The sequence below is a fragment of the Mycteria americana genome, chromosome 5 (assembly GCF_035582795.1).
Source record: "Mycteria americana isolate JAX WOST 10 ecotype Jacksonville Zoo and Gardens chromosome 5, USCA_MyAme_1.0, whole genome shotgun sequence".
In the NCBI taxonomy this organism is placed as follows: Eukaryota; Metazoa; Chordata; class Aves; order Ciconiiformes; family Ciconiidae; genus Mycteria; species Mycteria americana.
Window position 1 is genome coordinate 3,335,992 of NC_134369.1, and position 19,676 is coordinate 3,355,667.

A 19,676-nucleotide genomic window follows, 5' to 3' on the forward strand; every position below is an offset into this window, starting at 1 on the left:
ATCTTTATGGATCTTTATACATTTATATGTTTTAAGATCTTGTAGTAAAATTTCTTCCAGCAGTGAGAGAGAAAAAGCGCAAAGAACAGATTATCTTTTATTAATTAATTCCAAACATACTTGAGATGAGGTTAGTTTGACTCCTCTTGAAAGAGAGGAGAACTTACGATTTTGCAAAACACATATTTTAGAAAGGACCTCTGTAAGAATAAGAAAAGTAAGCAATATGTTTAGACTGAAGTTCAGTTAGAAAAAAGTACATTTTAATGGGAAAATTCCTCTAGATTAATTCAAAGGAGAGGGGTTATTCCAGCCAGGGAAAAGCCCTCCTCCTCCTCCCATAAGTAGAAAACATGCACAGCTTCTTTTTCTGCCACTTGGCTGCTAGCAAGAAAGCAACTACTCCAAGAGAGGTTAGTACGGCATCATGTGCCACAAAGACTTTGGGAAGCAATTGTCTGGGTACAAACAGGAAAAGGGGTTTTTCCACTTTAAAAGCCTAGGGCATTTTTTACATTAACTTTAATGGAGATTATGGGTTAACCTATATCATAAGATTGGGCTACTCCCTTAAAAATTTCAATGTGTTTCCCACCCACCTACCCACAAAAACACCACCAAAACTTCACCAAAATAAAAGACACAAAAAGAAAAAATTGATGTTGCACTATTTCCTTCACCTTAGATACCCCTGAGTTTGCTCAGGTAAACGCTACTCTGGGAAGTCATTAGGCCCTCGTAATTACCATTAAGCAGAAAAGATTGCTGCTGCTAACTAGCGCTCCATACAGCAGCATCACATTTTTGAAAATTCCTGTTCCTCCCACCAGTTTCTTGATTTGTCACTCACAGCCGCCGGGCTCTTCAACACAAGAGCAGGCTAGAAGCTGGCACCCGAGGGCTCCCTCTTTGTCCATGAGTAAAACTTTCTGTCTCCACTGCGAGTGTTCCTGACATCTACTGCTTTTTAAAAAAAAAAAAAATAAAGCACCTTGGGGGGAAAAAAAGGCTATATTAAAGTAAATAATGTCTAAACATGGTCCTGCATTATTTTTAGCTTGATAGAATTACTATTCACACGTTTTAACCGAACTTTTCACCTCTGCCTTTTGGGATGTGTCATACTGGCCTTAAATAAAAGTGCTGTTGTATACAACCCAAAGGGAAGTTGCTTCTATAATAACAAACCCAGTTCTTTGTCATCTTTCCAGAGCCTTCTATTGATAATGTGTCATCTGCCAAAACATTCACTTTTGAATCTTGTCCCTTTTTGATGCAAGTTGTTTTCTTCTTACCTGGCAATTGCCATTGTACCTTTGGAGTTGTGTGGAAGGATTTTCTTGCCATCAGTCTCCTTTGTGGTGAGGCCAGTGTCAGATACCCAGCCTCATTTAACAATCCAGTATTTTGTGCAGTTTCCCTCACAGATTTGTTGTCACTTCTCTTCTCGGGCAAGGGCAGACCTCAGACTGAAGTTAGTATGTGCAGTACTTCCGCAGCCTCATATCTGGCACTGAACCTGAGCTATATTTTTGCTTTCTTGTGACACACTGTCATTCAAGCCTTTGTAAGAAGATGATGGAGCTTAACAGGGAAAGGATGACGCTGTCGTAGTGGATATAGGTGATATGGGAAGGATGTTGTCTACTTCTTTCCTTCATCACTCTTTCTAGCCCTCAAACTGCTTTGCCACTTTTTGTCAAAATGGTGTAGCCTGATGTATAGTATTGACCAAAACCCTTAAGAAGCCTTAATTTTTCCTGGTGTCCCAGAGCCATTTCTCTTTACTGGAAATCTCCAACTTTCCTACCAACATTGGCATAATCTTTTCTGATGTTACACTCCGTTCTGACCGCCAGAAACATTGGTTATCAGGATACTAAAACACCTGCTGGGTTTTAGTTTCTGTGCTAGATGATTGCCTTGATATTTTCAGATCTTATTTATTCTGAGGATCACCTGTTTTCCCTAGTATCACCATAACTATTAAGATAAATTTGAATCTTCTTTCTTGTATTTCTCAGATTTAACAGTTTCTTCAAAGATGAAATTAATCTGGCAGAGGTTGGCCGGTCTCCAGGAGATTTTTAGCTATGTACATTTCTTAGAAGGAGGGGCACAACTGCTGTGAGGCACTTTCTCTAGAAAGTCTTTTTCCTACTGAAAAATAGAAGTGCACAGTTATTTAGCTTTAAATGTTTCTCTGTGTCCTGTTACATAAATGCTTGCTGATGTGTCAAACAACCTACGCTAGAAGTAGAAACGGTATAGAAATTCAGTACATGAAAAGCATCTCAGGGTTTTTTCCTCCGCATGCATGTATTTATTATTACCTTATTTAATGTAGCATATTCTTTTAAATAAATATGAAATTGTCTATGTGAATATAGTGTTTGAGAGATGTGTATTTACTTACACTGTATATCCTTCTGTTTAATACAAAGCCCCACCACCTCCTAAGCGAGCTCCAACCACTGCACTGACCTTGCGGTCTAAGTCAATGACCTCAGAGCTTGAAGAGCTTGGTAAGAAAGTGTTTTTTGACAAGCATGCTGGCATAATAGAAATGTAAAAAAAAAAAAAAAAAGTGTATATATATGTATATATGTTAAATTGACTAAAAGGAACTGCACTGTGTACAATATATAGAACAGAAAAGGTTTTAAGAATGCTGCATCTTTGGAGAGTTCAAATATGCATGATTTGCATGAATAGTTTTTGTTTAAACTTGTGCCTTTACTGCTACGCAAGAGAATGTTGATACATTTTATGCATTATCAAAGTTTGGCACATCTACTAAAAAGTAATGCCGTATCATACTTTGTTAGCTTTGCTTTCTAAATTTTCAGTTCATCTAATACTGTTTTATTTTAAATTTCTGTGGCCTCTCATTAGTGGATAAAGGTAAGCTGCCAGAAGCTGTTGTTAAAAAGCTGACAGTGTTAAAGCAGCTTCAAGTTCAACTTGTTTTCATTAGACTCTGATCTGAAAAAGTGCATATTATGATATCACTTTGACTTCTGTGCATGATATAAACTTAATTCTTCTCACTGTTGGTAATAAAAAAGTATTGAGCATTCAGTCTTTTATTTGCTAATTTTTAGAAATGTGATTGTAGATTCCTTTGCTTGATCATCCACATTCTAGATATGCATAATTCTTTGGGAATTCTGATTTATTTTCTAGAAGTGAGGAAGGTAATAGTTCTTTTCTTCCTGGTTTTAATCTGTTAGGTCATTAAAAAGTAGAATTTCTGCAGCTAGACTAATAAATACATTATGGATGGACCATATACACAAAGCGAAAAGCCCAGTGCATATTTATATATGGCTATTATGCTAGAACAGTGTGTTTAGCAAGTGATAATTGGGTATAAAAACCAACCACATCCCTCCTTGCAGACTAATAGAGTCTATCATATAATAATACCATTTTCCCATGTAATCCTACATTGATCTAGATACTTTATTTTATAATAATTACTTTTTCTGGCATGGACTCATATGAAGGCCAACTGGAAGGAATCAAAGCCTTGTGGCCACTTTTTTTTCCCTGGAAGTCAATGTTTTCTGGGGCAGATGGACCCCATCCATCCTTTAGTGAGTCAAGTCACATAGCTTCAGTGGGAGTTCTTACGAACAAAGGGATGCTGAAGTGGTTACTGTCTTCTCTATGGTATAACAACCAAATGAAGACCAAAATGAAACAGTCTGATTGTTTAGCTCTAACAGATCTCAGAAAATTTGACTTTTCTGTGCCAGGAAGTTTAGGAGCCTGACTAAAGCTTTCGACAGTTTGTGAATGCTCCATAATTTTTCTTCTGGGATTAAAATGTAAAATATTATTTCTGGAGCCAGTTTTTGGGTTCGAGTGTTTTGATTTATTTTCCTTTCATGGAGTGCTAAGAGGTTGTAAAACTTTGCTGGCTTATCAACAAACTTTCCCAAGGGGACAGGAATACTTAGGCACCATTTTTCCCCTTCATTATCCCCTTCTGCAAATCACTTTCAAACTGAGGGTATTCTTCTATTTCTCTTACTTTTCAGTCTTACATAGTAGATACTGTTCTTAAAGCAGAGAGAAGCAGCACTCTTTTCTAGGGGAAAATAGTTTATTAATAGCAAAGTCACCTCTGCAATGAAGACCGTCGTATTTTAGCTTTCTCACCCCCCTCTTCAGGTTATAGTACTTGATCTGCTATGTGTTCTCATCGGCTGGCAGAAACCACTGCAACTCTTGTGACTAGCAGCCATGGGACATATTTGAATCCTTAAGCATGTTTCCCATCCATATCTTTACCCAGATGGGGCAAATATTACAGTGGCAAGACTCTACTATTCTGAAGAATAGTCCTGAAGCATGTTCCAGAAGTGTATGTCCCGTAATAAAGCTGTAGTAATACTAGAGCATGGCAGAAATTTGTCTTCTTCCTAAACAAGACTGTAAATACCGGTTCCGTGATACTCTGAACATTTGCCACCCTAGCAAACAATATGACTACTGTTATAAATAACATCTGTGGTCTACCTATTTTAATATTTGTCCTGTAAAAGGGCTATTATCAGAAGGAACAAGAATTCTTAAATTGCACAACAACTGAACAAGCTTCCAAAGAGAAAATGTTCTCACTATCATCAGTTAAAAGTTGTCTTCTGACACAAAACACAGATTGTATGTGTGTATTTATATCTAATTTATATATCTTTATATGTATATGTGTATATATTGGACATCTGTATGAACTATGAGAACACCCACATTTTTATATCCATTAAACTATCGAATGAATAAGCATTTGTTTCATAACATATATGTGCAAACTAAATAGGAAGTGTGTATAGATGAGCACTGTGGATGTTCTCATCAATATATATGTGTAATCTTTTTTCTGAACTGAAGAAGCTCATGGTCTCAATAATGTCTCGTGGCAAAGAATTCCACAGGCTAATTATGTGCTGTGTACAAATGTATTTCCTTTTTATTGGTTTTAAATGTGATGCCTTTAATTTTATTGAATGTCCCTTGTTATGTAATAGAAGAAGAAGATAAATAGAAATTCCCCATTTGTTTTCCCTTAGAGTATATATTTTTGTAATTTCTCCTAGCTAAGCTAAACAACATCATTTTTTAAAAGAATTTATACATCTTGCAGTCTTTACAGTCACTTCCTTTGCCTGGCTCTGAACTCTACTTGTAGTTTTATTGACATGTTTTTAGCTACTCTGTTCTCCGTAATACTGAGCAGACCATCTCAGTTGTTCTCTTTCAAAGGAGTTAATCCAAAATATGGCAGATAACATGTGCTAATGATTCCTTTCCACTTCAATCTGCAAAGATTTGAAAATGTCCTATTGTCATAGTTTGAAAGCCCTGGTATCAATAAGTTGCCCCAATTACCGTTTTTAAAGAAAGAATTTAGAAAAAAAAATTGTATGTGTATCCCTAATATCTGCAGGGGAGCAATTTCTTATAGTTAAGATATAAACCCTGATAAACTGTGCTTTTGCCAAGCTGTTTATCTGCTGTGGTTTGATAGATACATGCATAGTAGAGGCTAGCAGGGAGAGAGTAACTTCTTAGCTGGAAGCAAAATGTTTGTGCTCAAAATGACAGACAAGGATTTAGCATATAAAAATTACCTTCAGAATTGATTCACAGTTCATTCCCTTTCTATTTCCAAGCTTCAGTACGGAAGAAGAAGGGTAAGGGGAAGCATTTTGTCTCTTGTTTAACCTGTTTCTCACCTTTCCATAGTGAAGGATAATAACATAATGTAAATGTTGGCATATGGTCCAGTTTATTTTATGGTGTCAAATGTACATTAATTATTGTATATGTTTTTTAGTTATTTAGTTAATAAATTGCAAACACACTAAGAACTCAAACAGAAGACTACATTTGAAAATATTCCCCACATTGCTTCCTTTTGTCTCTTTTCCTTCATCTTGCCTTTTTTTCCTTCTTTGTATCCAACTCTTTTCCAAACCCTTCCATACCATCTCCTCACAGTTACTGTGCTAACCGGCAGCCACAGAGAATATGTGGCCAGTAACGTATCCTCAGTGTAGTCCTACGTTAGTGATTTCGCTTGTCTTCTTAACGGCCAAATGTTACTCCCATAACCACACTGTCTCTGTCTCAGGAAGTAGGGATCTTGCACACAACACTTGAACTTTTGACCTGGAGAAATGCTGCTCTGCACAATTTTAAGTTTTCAATATAACATCTTCCACGCTGTCCCGTATGCATGGAGTGCCCTCCCTGAACTGATTCATAAGGCCACTACCTTCTCCTTGAAATCTCTCCTAAAGACCCACTTCCCTTATGATCCCTATTAAGCAATCATCAAAGTAATGATGGCTAGGCAGAGGGGCAGGTAGAAATAGTGGTGCTATTTTAATAGTTTTTATAAATGTAACTGTATATATATGTATACAAAGTTTGTTTGTGTTTAGCTGTATTTTTCCATACTCCTGTATGTCGTTTTACTTTCTTAGATTGTAAGCTCTCCTGAGCAGGGACTGTGTCATTTACACGTTTTCATGGCGTCTAGCCCAAGGAAGAGTTTCAAACCTCCCCGAGCCCCTGGGTGATAGCTGGTAAAACAGTCTACGTCCTGCTCGTTGACAAAGTTCAGTGTCACGGAAAGGAAAGCTAGGCTGTAGGCAGTGTCTTTTCTCAACAGTGAAGCTTTTGCTTTTTAATGTTGAACAGGGAGAAATCAGGTTATTTCCACTCTTTCTGACCTCCTTTCAGGTCGCTAACAGAGGTTCCAGCTAGTGATATTTTCTATTCTCCATTCAGAGAATATGACAGAATAAACCCCATTGCTACTGGTATTTTTCTGAAAAATATGTTTTGGCAGCATATAAAAAATCTTTACGTTGTTATTGTAGCGTCTTCTGTCAACCAAAAGTTCAGTTTTCTGGGTCATACGTGAGGGAGGCATTAAGATGAAAAGAATGGCTTTTGCGGTTCTGTTTGACTGGTTTTGTTGGTTGTCTTTTGAGAGGGGTCCTGGTTCGTTGGGAGGATAGGAGAAGGGAAGGACAAAGGCTGTATTTTTTGCATTCAGGATAGAAGATACGATGTTTGTGTCTAAAGAGAGAGGTAATAAAATCTTTAGGCTCACAGCAGTATGGCATGGGCAGTATTATCATTTTACTGCAGTTACATAGCACGAATTACTTAAATGTAAACTGTACCTCATCTGTGCGCTGACTTTCTGCTTACGGTAGTTGCCTGACTCAGAGAGGTCGCATCCGACTTCAAAATGTGTGTTTGGAGGGGATGTGTTTTCAATACTCAAACTACTTTCTGGATTTTGTGGGATATCGGGGAGGGGGAAGACGCCTTCTTTTCTCATTTGTGACTTGTAGGTTTTCAAGAATTGTTGAATGAGTAAGTTACGGCAACATGTAAACTAACAGTTAGTTGTAGCAGCAATTTTTTGGAGGCAGTACTTAAAATATAATTCTAGGGAATGTGTAGTTAGCCCATTAATACTGAAGAATAACCAAAATATCCATGCAGCAAATTAAAATGAAGGTTCAAAATACTCTAAAAATAAAACGTTAAAAGAAAATTTATGAAACTCCCAATGCATTTTTTGGGGTCATAATTTTCATCATCACTACAGAAAATAGGTATCATTAGAGTTTCAAAATTAATATTTTAAAATAATACATTTAACTCTGTTCATAAAAACTTTATGTGGCTGATGAAAAGCTTAAAGGGGTTTTCCTTCAGTTTTTGTTTTGACTTGTTTATCGATAACTTCTTGTGGATGGAGAATTTCAGAGTGATACGATACTTAAGGAACACATCCATAAACTAAGATCTGTAAATGTCTAGGTACATGATTTAAAAGTTTCATGCTCCTAAGCTTTTCTTACTGCTAGGAAATGGGTTTGATTTAGTGAGTAATTTGGGATTTTCAGTGAAAGCTAAAGTGGACAGTGTTTAATTTTAAAAACCTAATATAAAAATCCTCTAAGAGAAAGTACAAAATTAAGAATAGAGCAGGCTAAATTTTCATAGTGAAATGGGAATGACAAGATAAATAATTCTTCTGCATTAATAAATATTACTTTGAGAGTGTCACGCAAGTGCCAGTTGTGAGCTAGGGGAGTGGTTTGTTTGTTCTTAAATTTGATATGGTAATCAGTATAAAAATAATCCCTCGATATGTGTTGATACTAATCTTCGGGTTTTGATGCAGGCTACAGTACCAAATACAAATGTAGGATGTTCCTCCTTTGAACAGTGTAGATGCCAGTACCACCTCTCAGATACAGAATAACTGTGATATCATCAACATAGAATATTGTTACCTGGCATCAAGTCTTAGCGGCATTTGAATAGAAAAATATCAGTTGATGGCATTCAAAAGAAATATTATTAGCTCTGTCTGCAATAAGCATTCACACTTCATCCCATTCCTGTTGTCCATTGTTTCAAAGGTGGCACATTCTAATGGCATCTGAAACAATGAAATTGCAGAGCAAATATATATAAATGAATGCCAAACAGCGGATTACCTTACAGTGTTATGTTATGTTTGAAGAAACCACTCACAAAGTCGTCTGGGTTCAAAATTCATTTTTTTATTTCACTGTGGTGGAGTTGATGATGGAGATTTGTCTGCAGGAAACAACGGAAATACCATCAAAGCAACTTTTACAGCACTCACTACGTCGACTCCTTTGATAGTTTCCAGCATCTGCAGTGCTTCTATGTAGGAAGAAGGTTTTCTGATCTTCACCCAACACTGTATTTTAGAAGATGAGAGCGAAAGGCATCGGGCTTAATGAAGAATTCTTGAAGGGTATCCTTGTAAGTAATTGATTTGCGTTACATATTTGAAATTCTAATGAGATAGCAATATAATAATAAGATAAAGGTTGTCATCAGGTTGTCATTTTTCACAAGCATAAAGCAGTGACTCTGGGTGGAATTTGTGAAGTATATGTGTGAAAAAATATGTAGCAAGGTTACAGGTTTTATGACTTGGACTCTAACTTGTGGGGAGTCCACAGCAGTGTAAGAAGGTATAGGATTAGGACCATGCCTACGACATATGTGCTTTTAAAACACTTTGTAAGAGAAAAGTATTGAAATTTGCATGTTTCAAGGAGAACAATGTTAACCCTATGTTTTTCACTGAAAAAAAAAAAATTGGCACCTAGCTGGCAATGTGCTGATTAGCAACTTTTGGCACAGAATCTTAAATTAACGGGTAACTCTCAGTACTGAACACTTCTTCAAACCAGGGTTTATGTTGCTTGAGGTGGGCAGGTTTAACTAACGTTTTGAAAACACTGGCAATCCTGAGCAGAGGTCAGTTGAGTCTCTGTGTGGGTGTTCTCCTCATTTACACTAGTATTATTTGGAATGTATCAACTTATTCTTGAGTATGTAGCGCCCTTTCGTGATACGTGTTTTTCTTTACTACAGGGCAATAATTGAAAAGGTTTTCAAAACCTTTCTGCATCAGCCAAACAAGACAATGGTATAAAAGAAGTTGGAAAAGGAATTGTAAGTGTTAAAAAAAACGTGATTTTTGTAGTATTTCGAAACAAGACGAATTAAATACGTTGGCCTATGTGAGTGTCACTTGCTATACTCAGATATTATTAACTGAAAATCTAACCACATACTCAAAATCATGAGTGCTTGAGGAACAGTGAAAATTGCATGTGTTTCCCAACATGGTACAGTTAGGGCAGTGGAAAACTTTTTCAACACTTTTAATGTGTTCTCTCTCTTTTTCAGGAGCCAGGGAGATGAAGGACTTATCTCCCTCATCTCAAAACTCCCTTTGCTGCTATTTCTCTTTTTTTTTTCTTCAAATGTTCATATACCCATGTTAATTAATTTCTAATATAATTAAAAATAAATGTTTTTAGATAATTCATCATAGTTTGTTTGGTTTTTCCCCTCGGTGTGGAAGCGTGAGAGTAAGTGTAAGAACAGAGAAGGCTGCAAGTGTCTTAGGTCCTCCACCTTTCTTTTTGGTTTCTTTCAGTTGATTGTCTTTCTTTTGTGACTAGGCCAAATTTTCAAATGCTGTCTCTTAAACAGAACATCAAATTGCCACTTAAATTCCACCTGGCTTGCAGGGTAGGAGTGGGTATTGACTATATTCTCTGCTTTGTTTTTGTTCTTAAACAGAAACCACTGTTAGACAATGACCATTCCTCTTTCAAGGTAGGCTGAATTGTAAGGCTTCAGGATTGCAGGTGCATTTTAAATGCCTGTATAATTATTTCATTAATTGAACATACTGTTAAAGAGCTGGTACTTGAAAATTGTATCTATAGAAAGAATTTGAACATATCAGTTTTCTGCCTTCCTTAAAATTACTTTTGATGGTATGATTATAATATGTAAATGTGACTTATATGTACTAATGTGAAGATATTTTCAGCCCTAGAAACACAAATAAGACTTTCTTTCAAGAAAGTTTTGATACTTCTTTATTGTGAATACATACAAATCCTTTTCATAAATCATGTAATGGTATTTATAGATACTCAATGCTAAATGATTAATTTTAGTCACTAAACAGTTTTTATGTTTTACTGATTTATTTTACATAATTTTCCCTTTTTTGGATTTTAGTGTGCTTTGTAGAGTTTACAGTATCCCAGAGAACATACAAGTATTTTTACTCAATTTTCATAGAAGGAAAGTGTTTCAAATGGCTTATGTTTTTGACTGTATTGCAAAGCACTTTTGTTATTTCCTCATTATGCTAACTGCTAAAGTAATATTCTCTGCCTATTGTTTGCAGTATGGTAAATATGTGATTTTGGCATTGGGATTTAAGCACAATCCTGCAAATTGTTCATTTGGGGTGGGGCTGGAGGAAGTTAATTCCAGATTAAAATGTGCTCGTGGTGGCAGATTTATGAGGATTAGCCTAATTGCCTAAATGAAAACTCAGATCATTCCATTTCTGTATATTTTTTAACTATACATTTACATGACATAACTGCAGGCTGACCTTGTTGTTTCTTTCCACTGAATATGATCATAAACAACAAATTTGGATTTAACTTTTAATATTCTTACTCTGAAACAATGCTTTAGCTAAGACTAGTCTTAAATTCTTAGCAGTATGTTGAAGGCCTACTTTTACCTACTTTTGGTCTTTGTTGAATTTTTATACATCTATTCCTATTTGAATAGCTAAAAAGAAAGACCTTAGTTTTCAGTGGGCATAGCTAATGTAACAGAGATCCGTTTTTAACCGTCTGCAAATAGGAGTCACCTGGTTTTCCCCAGAGGCACTAGAGATCTATTCATCAAGTGCAATTGCTTCTATGACAAGCAACATTATCATATGAACTTCTATAGTCTGATCAAGCTTTCTTTTGAAATCAGTAGGTTCTCATCTTTCTGCTACCACCCCATTAGTATTGGAAAGCTGTTCTAGAATTTTGTTCATCTGCTTCTTTGAAAGCCTTGCCTAGATTCCCGTACGTGCTATTTGCCCAAATTGTCCTTTACATGGGTCCACCCACCCACAGGCATCCACCCTGAAGTATTTATCAAGTTACTTCCCAGCTATTCTTTTACAAACTAAGCAGGGCAAGGTCTTTTGCATATATATATATATATATATGGGAAGTGACAAAAATCTAAAAGGAATACAATGTAAATAAGTGCACCTACTTGTTTTAGATGCTTATTTTTTTTCAGACTTGCAAACTTATAATTATATGCATAATCACTCCTGGTCTTTATGCTAAAAACAAGCTACTTATAGTTGAAAATAAAATAAATTTTAAAAATTAATCCATAAGATAAAAGCAACACCACAGCCATATTTTTATGTAGTTTAAATGAACCTCTATGCATTTTTAAGAAGCACATGTAAAGACTACCCCTTTAGTTTTAGTACTGCTTATGTAGCTGATTTTTGCAGATTATTGACAAGGAAACAAATTTTATCGGCTAATGAAAGAAATTAAACTAAACTTGCAAACTCATATTTAGGGAAGGCGATGGAACAAAATATGTGCATATGCAGTACCTGACATTAAGGGCTATGTGCCTAGACCTGTTGACACCAAGGAAGAATGAAAGTCCTGTGTTCCCATCACTTTTCAAAAGGAAAAATACATGTGCCAAATATTTGACTGTGGTTGACTGCAGATGCTAGAAAAGGTGGGTGATCCTACAGCATATAGGTGCAATTGGCATTGTATGAAGTTTTGCATAACTGATTGCGCCTGGTACAGTTTCTGTCTGTATCTATCTTAGGTATTTACAAGGCATCTATCACCTTGGTACCTAAGCAGTTTGAAAAATGCACCCACCCCAGGAGGCATGATGCAGATACAGGCAGAGGCCCAGGTCCAGAGCAGCAGAGGCAGGTCCCAGGAAGCTCCCCAACTGTGTTACCGCTGTTGTTGAGCTCCTGGCCCACTTGTTGTGGCCAAGGAACATCTCCACCTACCTGTCAGCAGGAAGACGGTACCCCACCCCTCACGTCCAGCTCCACTGGTGGGGAATCTGAAAAGGAAAGATAATGGAAAAGGCAACGATCCAGTAGCAGAGGTGAAACAGAAATGGTGGGATTTCAAAAGGAGGGATTCTTAAAGAGCAGCACATCTCAGGGGAGGGATCAACTGCCAGTCCAAGTGGCAGGTAAGGCACAACACAGGCATAAATCTCAAATGTTCTTCAGTGAACAAAAGTTAAAGAAATACCTCTGATGTCTCTAAAGTTTGTCTATATCCAAAGCCCTGCTCTGTTCTTGGCCTCTGTCTCAGTCCTCTATCCCTACAGCTGAATCGACTGTTCAGTTCTCTGTGTATCTCAACCCAATAATTGCTACCATCCTAAATATGTCTAATAACAAACTCAAAGGACTCTCACTGGTAATGAATGTTGTGGTGCAAAGAGACAGCACGCTATAGCAGTGCTCCAAAATGATGGACATATTCATGAACCTAAAGGTTGGAATAATCCTGGCTTCTGATCACCATGTTCAGAACAGGATCGGGCAAACCACAGATTACCCCTGCAGGCACAAAAGGTGGAGCAGTTCTCCTGTGGCCACCAGGAGCAATTGCTGATCTACCACATCAGACCAAGCTCTGTATCAGCCCAGTGCAAGCATCCGTACAGGCAGCCAGCTACGGGCTTCGCTGCAGAAACAGAGGACCTGTCTAACAGGAAGGAAAGGAAGATAGCCAGGACTTTGATGAAGGTTCACTAGTTACTATTACATGGACCACTGTAATAACAGATCTCATTTTTTTCTTTAAACACAACAGAATCAGTGAGGTAAAACAAAAAACAGTCTTCAGAAACCTGTGAGTCCCATGTGACTTTTGGAAATAGCTGCATAGTACTCACAGTGATCAAACACTAAAGTTCAAAGTGCAGTGGGTCACTGACTTCCAGATGTTTATATTTCCTTTAGCCCCTATGCATGCTCCTTTCTGATTCCCTTACTTGGTCATTTGAGGATCAAAATGGGAGTCATGCCCTGTCAGAGCAAGGGACATGAGGTTAGGAACATGAAGCAAGTCACGATTCTGGAGACTACCAGTTTGTTGGCTGGTGTCACTAGGTATCAATATAAAAATATCTATAAAAGACATAAGTGACCTATTTTGCCTGTAAGTCTTATATATCACTGTGAGCAAAATGCTGCATGTAGGAATGGTGTGTGAGGTGGAAAGAACTAGAAAGATCAGAGAATCTGACCTCTTCCCTTTGCTTCACACCTAAGGAAGCTAGCTGTGCTTCTTTTTACCCACTGTATTTAAAGCTTGGTTTTAAAAGAGAGGGATTTTTTTAAAGCAAATTAACAACCAAGTAAGATCAACCATGTGGATATATAGTTTGGTCCATAGCCAATATTGACTTGACAGTCTTAGTGCCCTCTCTTTTTTTTTTTTTTTTAAGAAGTCACCCCTTTGCCAAGGAAATGAGGTAAAGGCAGTTAGTTGAGGTGACTCTTTCAGCCAGCTTTAATCCTACTGTCAGCCGCTGTTCAAAGCAGTCAGCCTCTTCTCTGGCCGATAAGGACAGTTTCTGGCCGAACCAAGTTTTCCAGTGCCCCTACTGTAACTGGCACACCTTTTCCACAGCACCAACCTAGCTGCTGGTGCAATCATCTTACCAAGATCCGGTCTGAATTTAGGGCGACCTTTGGTCATCAAGGAATGGATTTATTGGGCAGAGACTGACACATTCATCAAGGTGGTGTCAGCCATTGACCTTCAGGCAGTTTTCCCATGATTGCTCTGTAGCGAACGAAAGCTTGTGTAAGGCCATGCCTGTAACGCACCCTCGGTTTCCCCATGCCCTACGTCAATGCTTCACAAAGCTTCCAGAAACCGGAGTGACTAGAGTCGTTGAACACTTTGTTACAAATAATAACAGTTATGAATATTCCTCCTTTTCATTGCTAGTCAAGTTAACAAACCTATCCTAAAACCTGTGAATGTATTCATTATTCATAAGTATTCGCTAGTAGTTTCCACAATTAACTTCTGCCCATGGGTTTTCACAGACTGTTTGCTTGTACTCTTTGTCATTTGTGTTATTGGTCACCTATGCCAGATGCTGTTCGTTCAGCTCTGAAAGGCTGAAAATACTGATTAGGAGGATAGCAAGTGGTAAATTTTCATAGAGAATTAGGAACTTTGCAAAAATTTATTATGCTTTTTCAGAGCAACTTTTCTTCACAAGCCTCTGGCAAATGTGTAAACATGCACAAATAACAAAAGTGTTATGATCCCCCCGAATCTGAACAAACTAAACTCAGTGATATTATTTACAGAAGTATTCATAAATTAATGTGGGGTTTGGAGTTTTTTTATTTTGTTTTGCTTCAGTTTTTGACTTTTAATTTAGTTTGGTTCTATTACTTGCCAATTGCTAGGTGGGCTCTGTTTAGAACACTTGTCAGGAAAATGGAGTTTTCAAATACGGGGAGTTTTCTGATGACATGTCAAAAGAAATACCAAGATTTTGTATGACCAGTGGCTCTACCAGAATGAATATATATGATCCCTTATCTTTCTCCGATTCCATAGAATTTAACTGAAATGTGTGTTTGCTATGTGTGGTAAAAATAGGTCCCCTGTTTTTTTGTTCTTTTTTTCATGTGTACTCAAATAGAGAAATGCTGAGAAATAGTTTCATGGTCCTACACTATAGTTGTTCAGAGAGATTTGTTAATGAAGGAGTGCAGCTACGGCTGTATTAGGCAAAGGGGGAGAAGAATTGCAAAGGAAGAAGCAGTTATTACAGTTAGGTTGATATACAGTCCCTTTCAAATCTCCATGGAGTGGAAGAGCCAATGATTGCATGACAGTTTGTCCCTAAAATTCATTTTCATAAGGAGCTCATGCCTTTTTACAAATACAATCTCATCCTCACTTTCCATAAAACATGCAACTGGACAGTCCAGCCAGACACAGACAGAATGTGAATACTTTGAATGTGAATACTTTGAAGTAGTGAATATGCTAAATGCACAAATAATATCCATTATTTTAGCATTTAAAAATCATAATTATATTAAGCCACAGAGAATCCCTTTTAGAGCAGTATAATATTGGAGGCACTTGGGTGTAGAAATAATGAGTGCCACATCAGGATTAGGGTAGACAGGGACTGATATACAGGAGGAGGGATCCTTGGGTCTGTCAGAAGGAGCTTTCATTTAAAACCATATAAAATAAAAAAATAAAAGTAAAAAATCCCTGATTCATAAACAGAACCAGAAGTATCATTTAACATGACCTCAGCAACACCTTCCAGATGTAAGCTTACAGCTTCAAACTGAGGTCTGAAGAGCAGCATCTCAAGCATTTCAAAGAGCAGAAATTAATCCTTAAAAGAATAACATTTTTCAAGACTGGGATGCCAGACAGTAGGCATGACACTGATCTGGCATTCAGACCACTGTAGCGTGAGCAGCACAGCCGGCCAGCTAGCAACAGCCAGCCACTGCTGGTCAGGTCACAGCCGTACCGACAGCAGCGCTTCTCTCACGTATCCCTTGCCTGAGTGTGAGGAATGCAGGCTCTTTGGGCTACCCTACTGCAACGTTTTAGCCAGACCGCCCCGGATTAATTTCTGATGACCAAATTGTCCCCCCCAAAAAACCAAAGTGGACTCATTTTTTTACCTGAAGGATGGAAAGGGTGAGAGTTACGGCCGCTGACTCATGTAATCAAGAATGGTGCTGGGGAGATCGCGCTCTACTGTGAGCCAGTGATCGCTGTGGGTGCAAAAAGCTTAGCCATTTCTAGCCTTTGGGAGTGCATTTTACATAGGGGAGGATTTAGAGTAAGCACATACATCATATCCTCCCGGTTAACATCTGTAACAATGCCTCTTTGCACACTAAGCTGCCACAGGGAAGCACTTGCACCCAGATTTCCACCATGTGCCCTCAGGCAAGGGAAGAGGTAGCCAGGGGAGGGCAAAACTAAGTTATTTTCAGAAGACAATGAGATCCTGGCGAGCAATGCCCTCAGATAGCGTTACCTACTGTTTGGAGAAAAGAACAAGAAAATCCGGCAAATGTTGGGGAGGGCATTGCTCGCGGGATAAATGCTGTGGACGGCCACCCTTGTGCTGCAGCAGTGATTTGGGAGAGAGCGCACTGGGGGTGGGGGTGACGTGAGACGTCGGACAAAAGCGAAGATAGCCAGCAGTGCTTCAGAACAACAAAGGGCTGCCCTCAGCCAGTGGTGGAGCACATCTGGCACCCCAGGAAGCTCAATTGGACACTTGGCCCTGAGCTCGTCCCAGGGATTTCTGACTGACACCACTGCAGCGCATAGGTGAGCTCTTTGATAGGTTCACTGACATTTCCTGTCACAATCACGATGAGGTGAATTGGTAGTTCCTGCCTTGGGATGCAGCATGGCTGTGTGTGTTATGGGTACAGGACAGTGTGCATTTATACCAAAAGCGGTTAATAACATCAACTGCCACGTGCCCAATGCAGTCACTAAACTTTAGTCCGCCCTTCCGTTTGCCCAAACACATACACTCTGGCTTCCCAACTGGCTTCTTTCTATGTGTTGTCCAATGCATGTAGATACCTCCATCTGCCTGGCCTCAGATACAGTGGTTGTTGCTCCTCTATTTGATTGCCAGATGTCACTGGGGAACAAGATGGGGAGGTTCCTGGATCCTCGGGGCAAGCCAGCCGTCACCGAGGGAGCTCGCCGTCCACGCCGGCCGAAGAACAGGAATCTTCGGTGCCTGCCTCTGACGAAGACTCGCCGGCCAGGACCACAGAGAGCTGGCAGTGGCCGTTGTCGTCATCTGAAACGCACAGCAACGTTGGGGAGGATTTTGAGGGATTTCAAACGCCAGCGCGGACTCCGGAGTGTACCATGGACATACAGTCTCCCGGGGATCAGTCACTCAGTAGGACTCCTCAGTTTGAAAGTGACTCTCCTGAGGAGGAGGAGGGAAATGATGAAATGAATGAAGAGCACCGCGGTGTTGAGCCTGTCCCTAGGGATCGGGGTTGGAGAGGGCAGCCCCAGCTAACAGAGGGAGAGAAGCTGTTGATGGAAACCAACAGTAGGATTGTGCAGCTGCTGGAAAATATCAAGAGGGAGCATGCACAGTCCATGGGTCTCATGTCACAGTCCATGGGCCGTATGGAGCTGCAGCTGGGCATTGTGGCTACCTCCACAAGAGCCATCCATAACTACCTGTCAGAGATTTTAGCTTTCCTCAAGCAGCCAAGGACGCAGGTCCTAGAAACACGCATCTCCCAGAGAGCCACCCCTCATGTCGAGTTAACCTGTGCCTCGACATGGACTGGTGAGGACGCAGTGGCATCCTCCACTGTGTGCTTACCAGGGGCCGAAGGGACGAGCGACTCTCGAGAACCACCGCAGGCCACGCTGCCTTGTCGCAGTGGCCGGCTGCAGAGAGCCATAACTGAGAGGGCCTCGTTGCCCATGCCTACACGCCAGGCAAAAGGGGGAGGGAAGAAAAAATAACCACACCATAGGATTTTTAGGGTTTTTTTTAATGTGCCTGTCCTTTTAATTCTTAGCCATAAGGCCATCGGTGGCAGAATTCAACCATTTCCTACATTGGCTAACATTGTATTCTGGCTGACTAGATTAGTCTAACATTTTGTAGTTTATATTTGCACTGTTAACGATGTGTGCTGCTGGTATTTGAAGAACATTTGCCTCTGTTCTTTCACTTTAACTTCATACGAGCATTTTTTTACTCTGTGCCAGGCATTCATTGCTTTTCTTACAAATACAAGTCATTTCTTGAGGCAGCTGTTTTTTGAGTTTTCTTTCTCCATTATCCCATCCCCTCTGAGCAAGCATTCTGGACTTGGTGGTAAGTATACAGGTCTTGGCAATACTCGCCTCCAAAACTGTGTTCGATCAGTCTTTGCCTGGTGTTTCTGGCATGCCAGCCTGAGGTGTTGGGGTTAGCCTGTACCGGATCATGATCATTCTTATCCTCTGTGGGTCTGCCAAGCTCACTTTCTAAGACCCTCGGTGGAGCTAATCCACATGTCTTGGCTATGTTGTACAATAAGTAATGTTGCCAGGATCATACCTCATATTTCTCTTTTGGGGCCTGTGTAGTGATGTGCCACCAGATCTATCTAGGCACCTGACTCTCATTTTCAAAGTTCCTTTTATGATGGATCTGGTGGTTTGATGGGCAGCATTATAATTTTTCCTCTGAGAGAGTCTGGGGATTTGAAACAGGAGTCACTAAGCAATGTGTTCTACGGGGATAAGAGCCATCTCCTGCAACAAATCTATTAGGAGGAGACTGTCCCCTGTAATTATCACAGATATTAATTATTTAAGAAAAAGAAAAAAAAGCAACTTGCCTAGCAGCCAGAGCTCTTGAGAATGTAAAAGTCATGACATGCTGTTGGGTACTGTGCTACTATGTCTGTGATTAAGAGCTTTTCATCAGAGACGACCTACATGTTGATAAAACGCAACTCCTTTCTGTGCCTTTAGGCCATCTAATTTCCTGAGGGCTGGCACCCTGAGCAGAGCATGGGTGCAATTGCTAACCCACAGGGCAGATGGAAACGCACTTTGCAATAAATTCTTTTATATCTGTTGGTGCTGCCTCTCTCGGGGGAATTTAATATAGTGGCACTCAAATTGCTATATGCATGCAGAGGCATCAGACTGGCTTATACATGTGGTATCCCTGACAGTTCTCCGAAAGGATGCTGTTACCAGGAGCCCCTTGAGCGGTGGGAACTAATTACCACAGGTGTAGCATGGCTCCTGTGTTTGACTCTCAACATACCGTTGTAACTTCTCGTAAAGGTTCAGAAGAGTTTATATGGCAAAGCAGTGATGAATTTCCTCCTCTGGCAAATACTAGAGAATAATCGTAGGCCTAAAAATCCTCTTCTATGATTACAGCTGAGCTGCGCTGTCTGTCCAGTGAGCCATAGACGACTCTTCCCTGTCTTTCTGTGAGACTGAAGTTATTCAAAATAAAGCAGATAGCATTTTGTTATTCTACCAGTCAGCCACAAATTGCTCCCTTATAAGTATGTGTGCGTGCGTGCTTGTGGCTGTACTTTGCTAAATGACCGGTTTAACGATGAAATGCAGCTGCCATGGCCAAACTCCAATGTAGGCTTTTTCCACCGCAGAATATTTCTTCCC

The 19,676-nt window shown here is 39.4% G+C and overlaps 1 protein-coding gene across 10 annotated transcripts in view; it reads left to right on the forward strand.

Annotated features, from left to right (window-relative positions):
- Positions 1–19,676, forward strand: part of SHANK2 (SH3 and multiple ankyrin repeat domains 2) — a 325,323-nt gene that overhangs the window by 285,656 nt on the left and 19,991 nt on the right. For 5 of the 10 annotated variants that reach the window (XM_075501405.1, XM_075501406.1, XM_075501407.1 and 2 more), the window contains one exon: positions 2,445–2,525. The exons of 1 other annotated variant lie outside the window; for it this stretch is intronic. In XM_075501405.1, coding sequence (XP_075357520.1) covers positions 2,445–2,525 — 81 coding nt within the window. Of the gene's footprint in view, positions 1–2,444; positions 2,526–2,895; positions 2,905–5,681; positions 5,703–19,676 lie in introns of all 10 variants that reach the window. 4 more of the 10 variants (XM_075501404.1, XM_075501409.1, XM_075501412.1 and 1 more) reach the window with 2 other exon arrangements.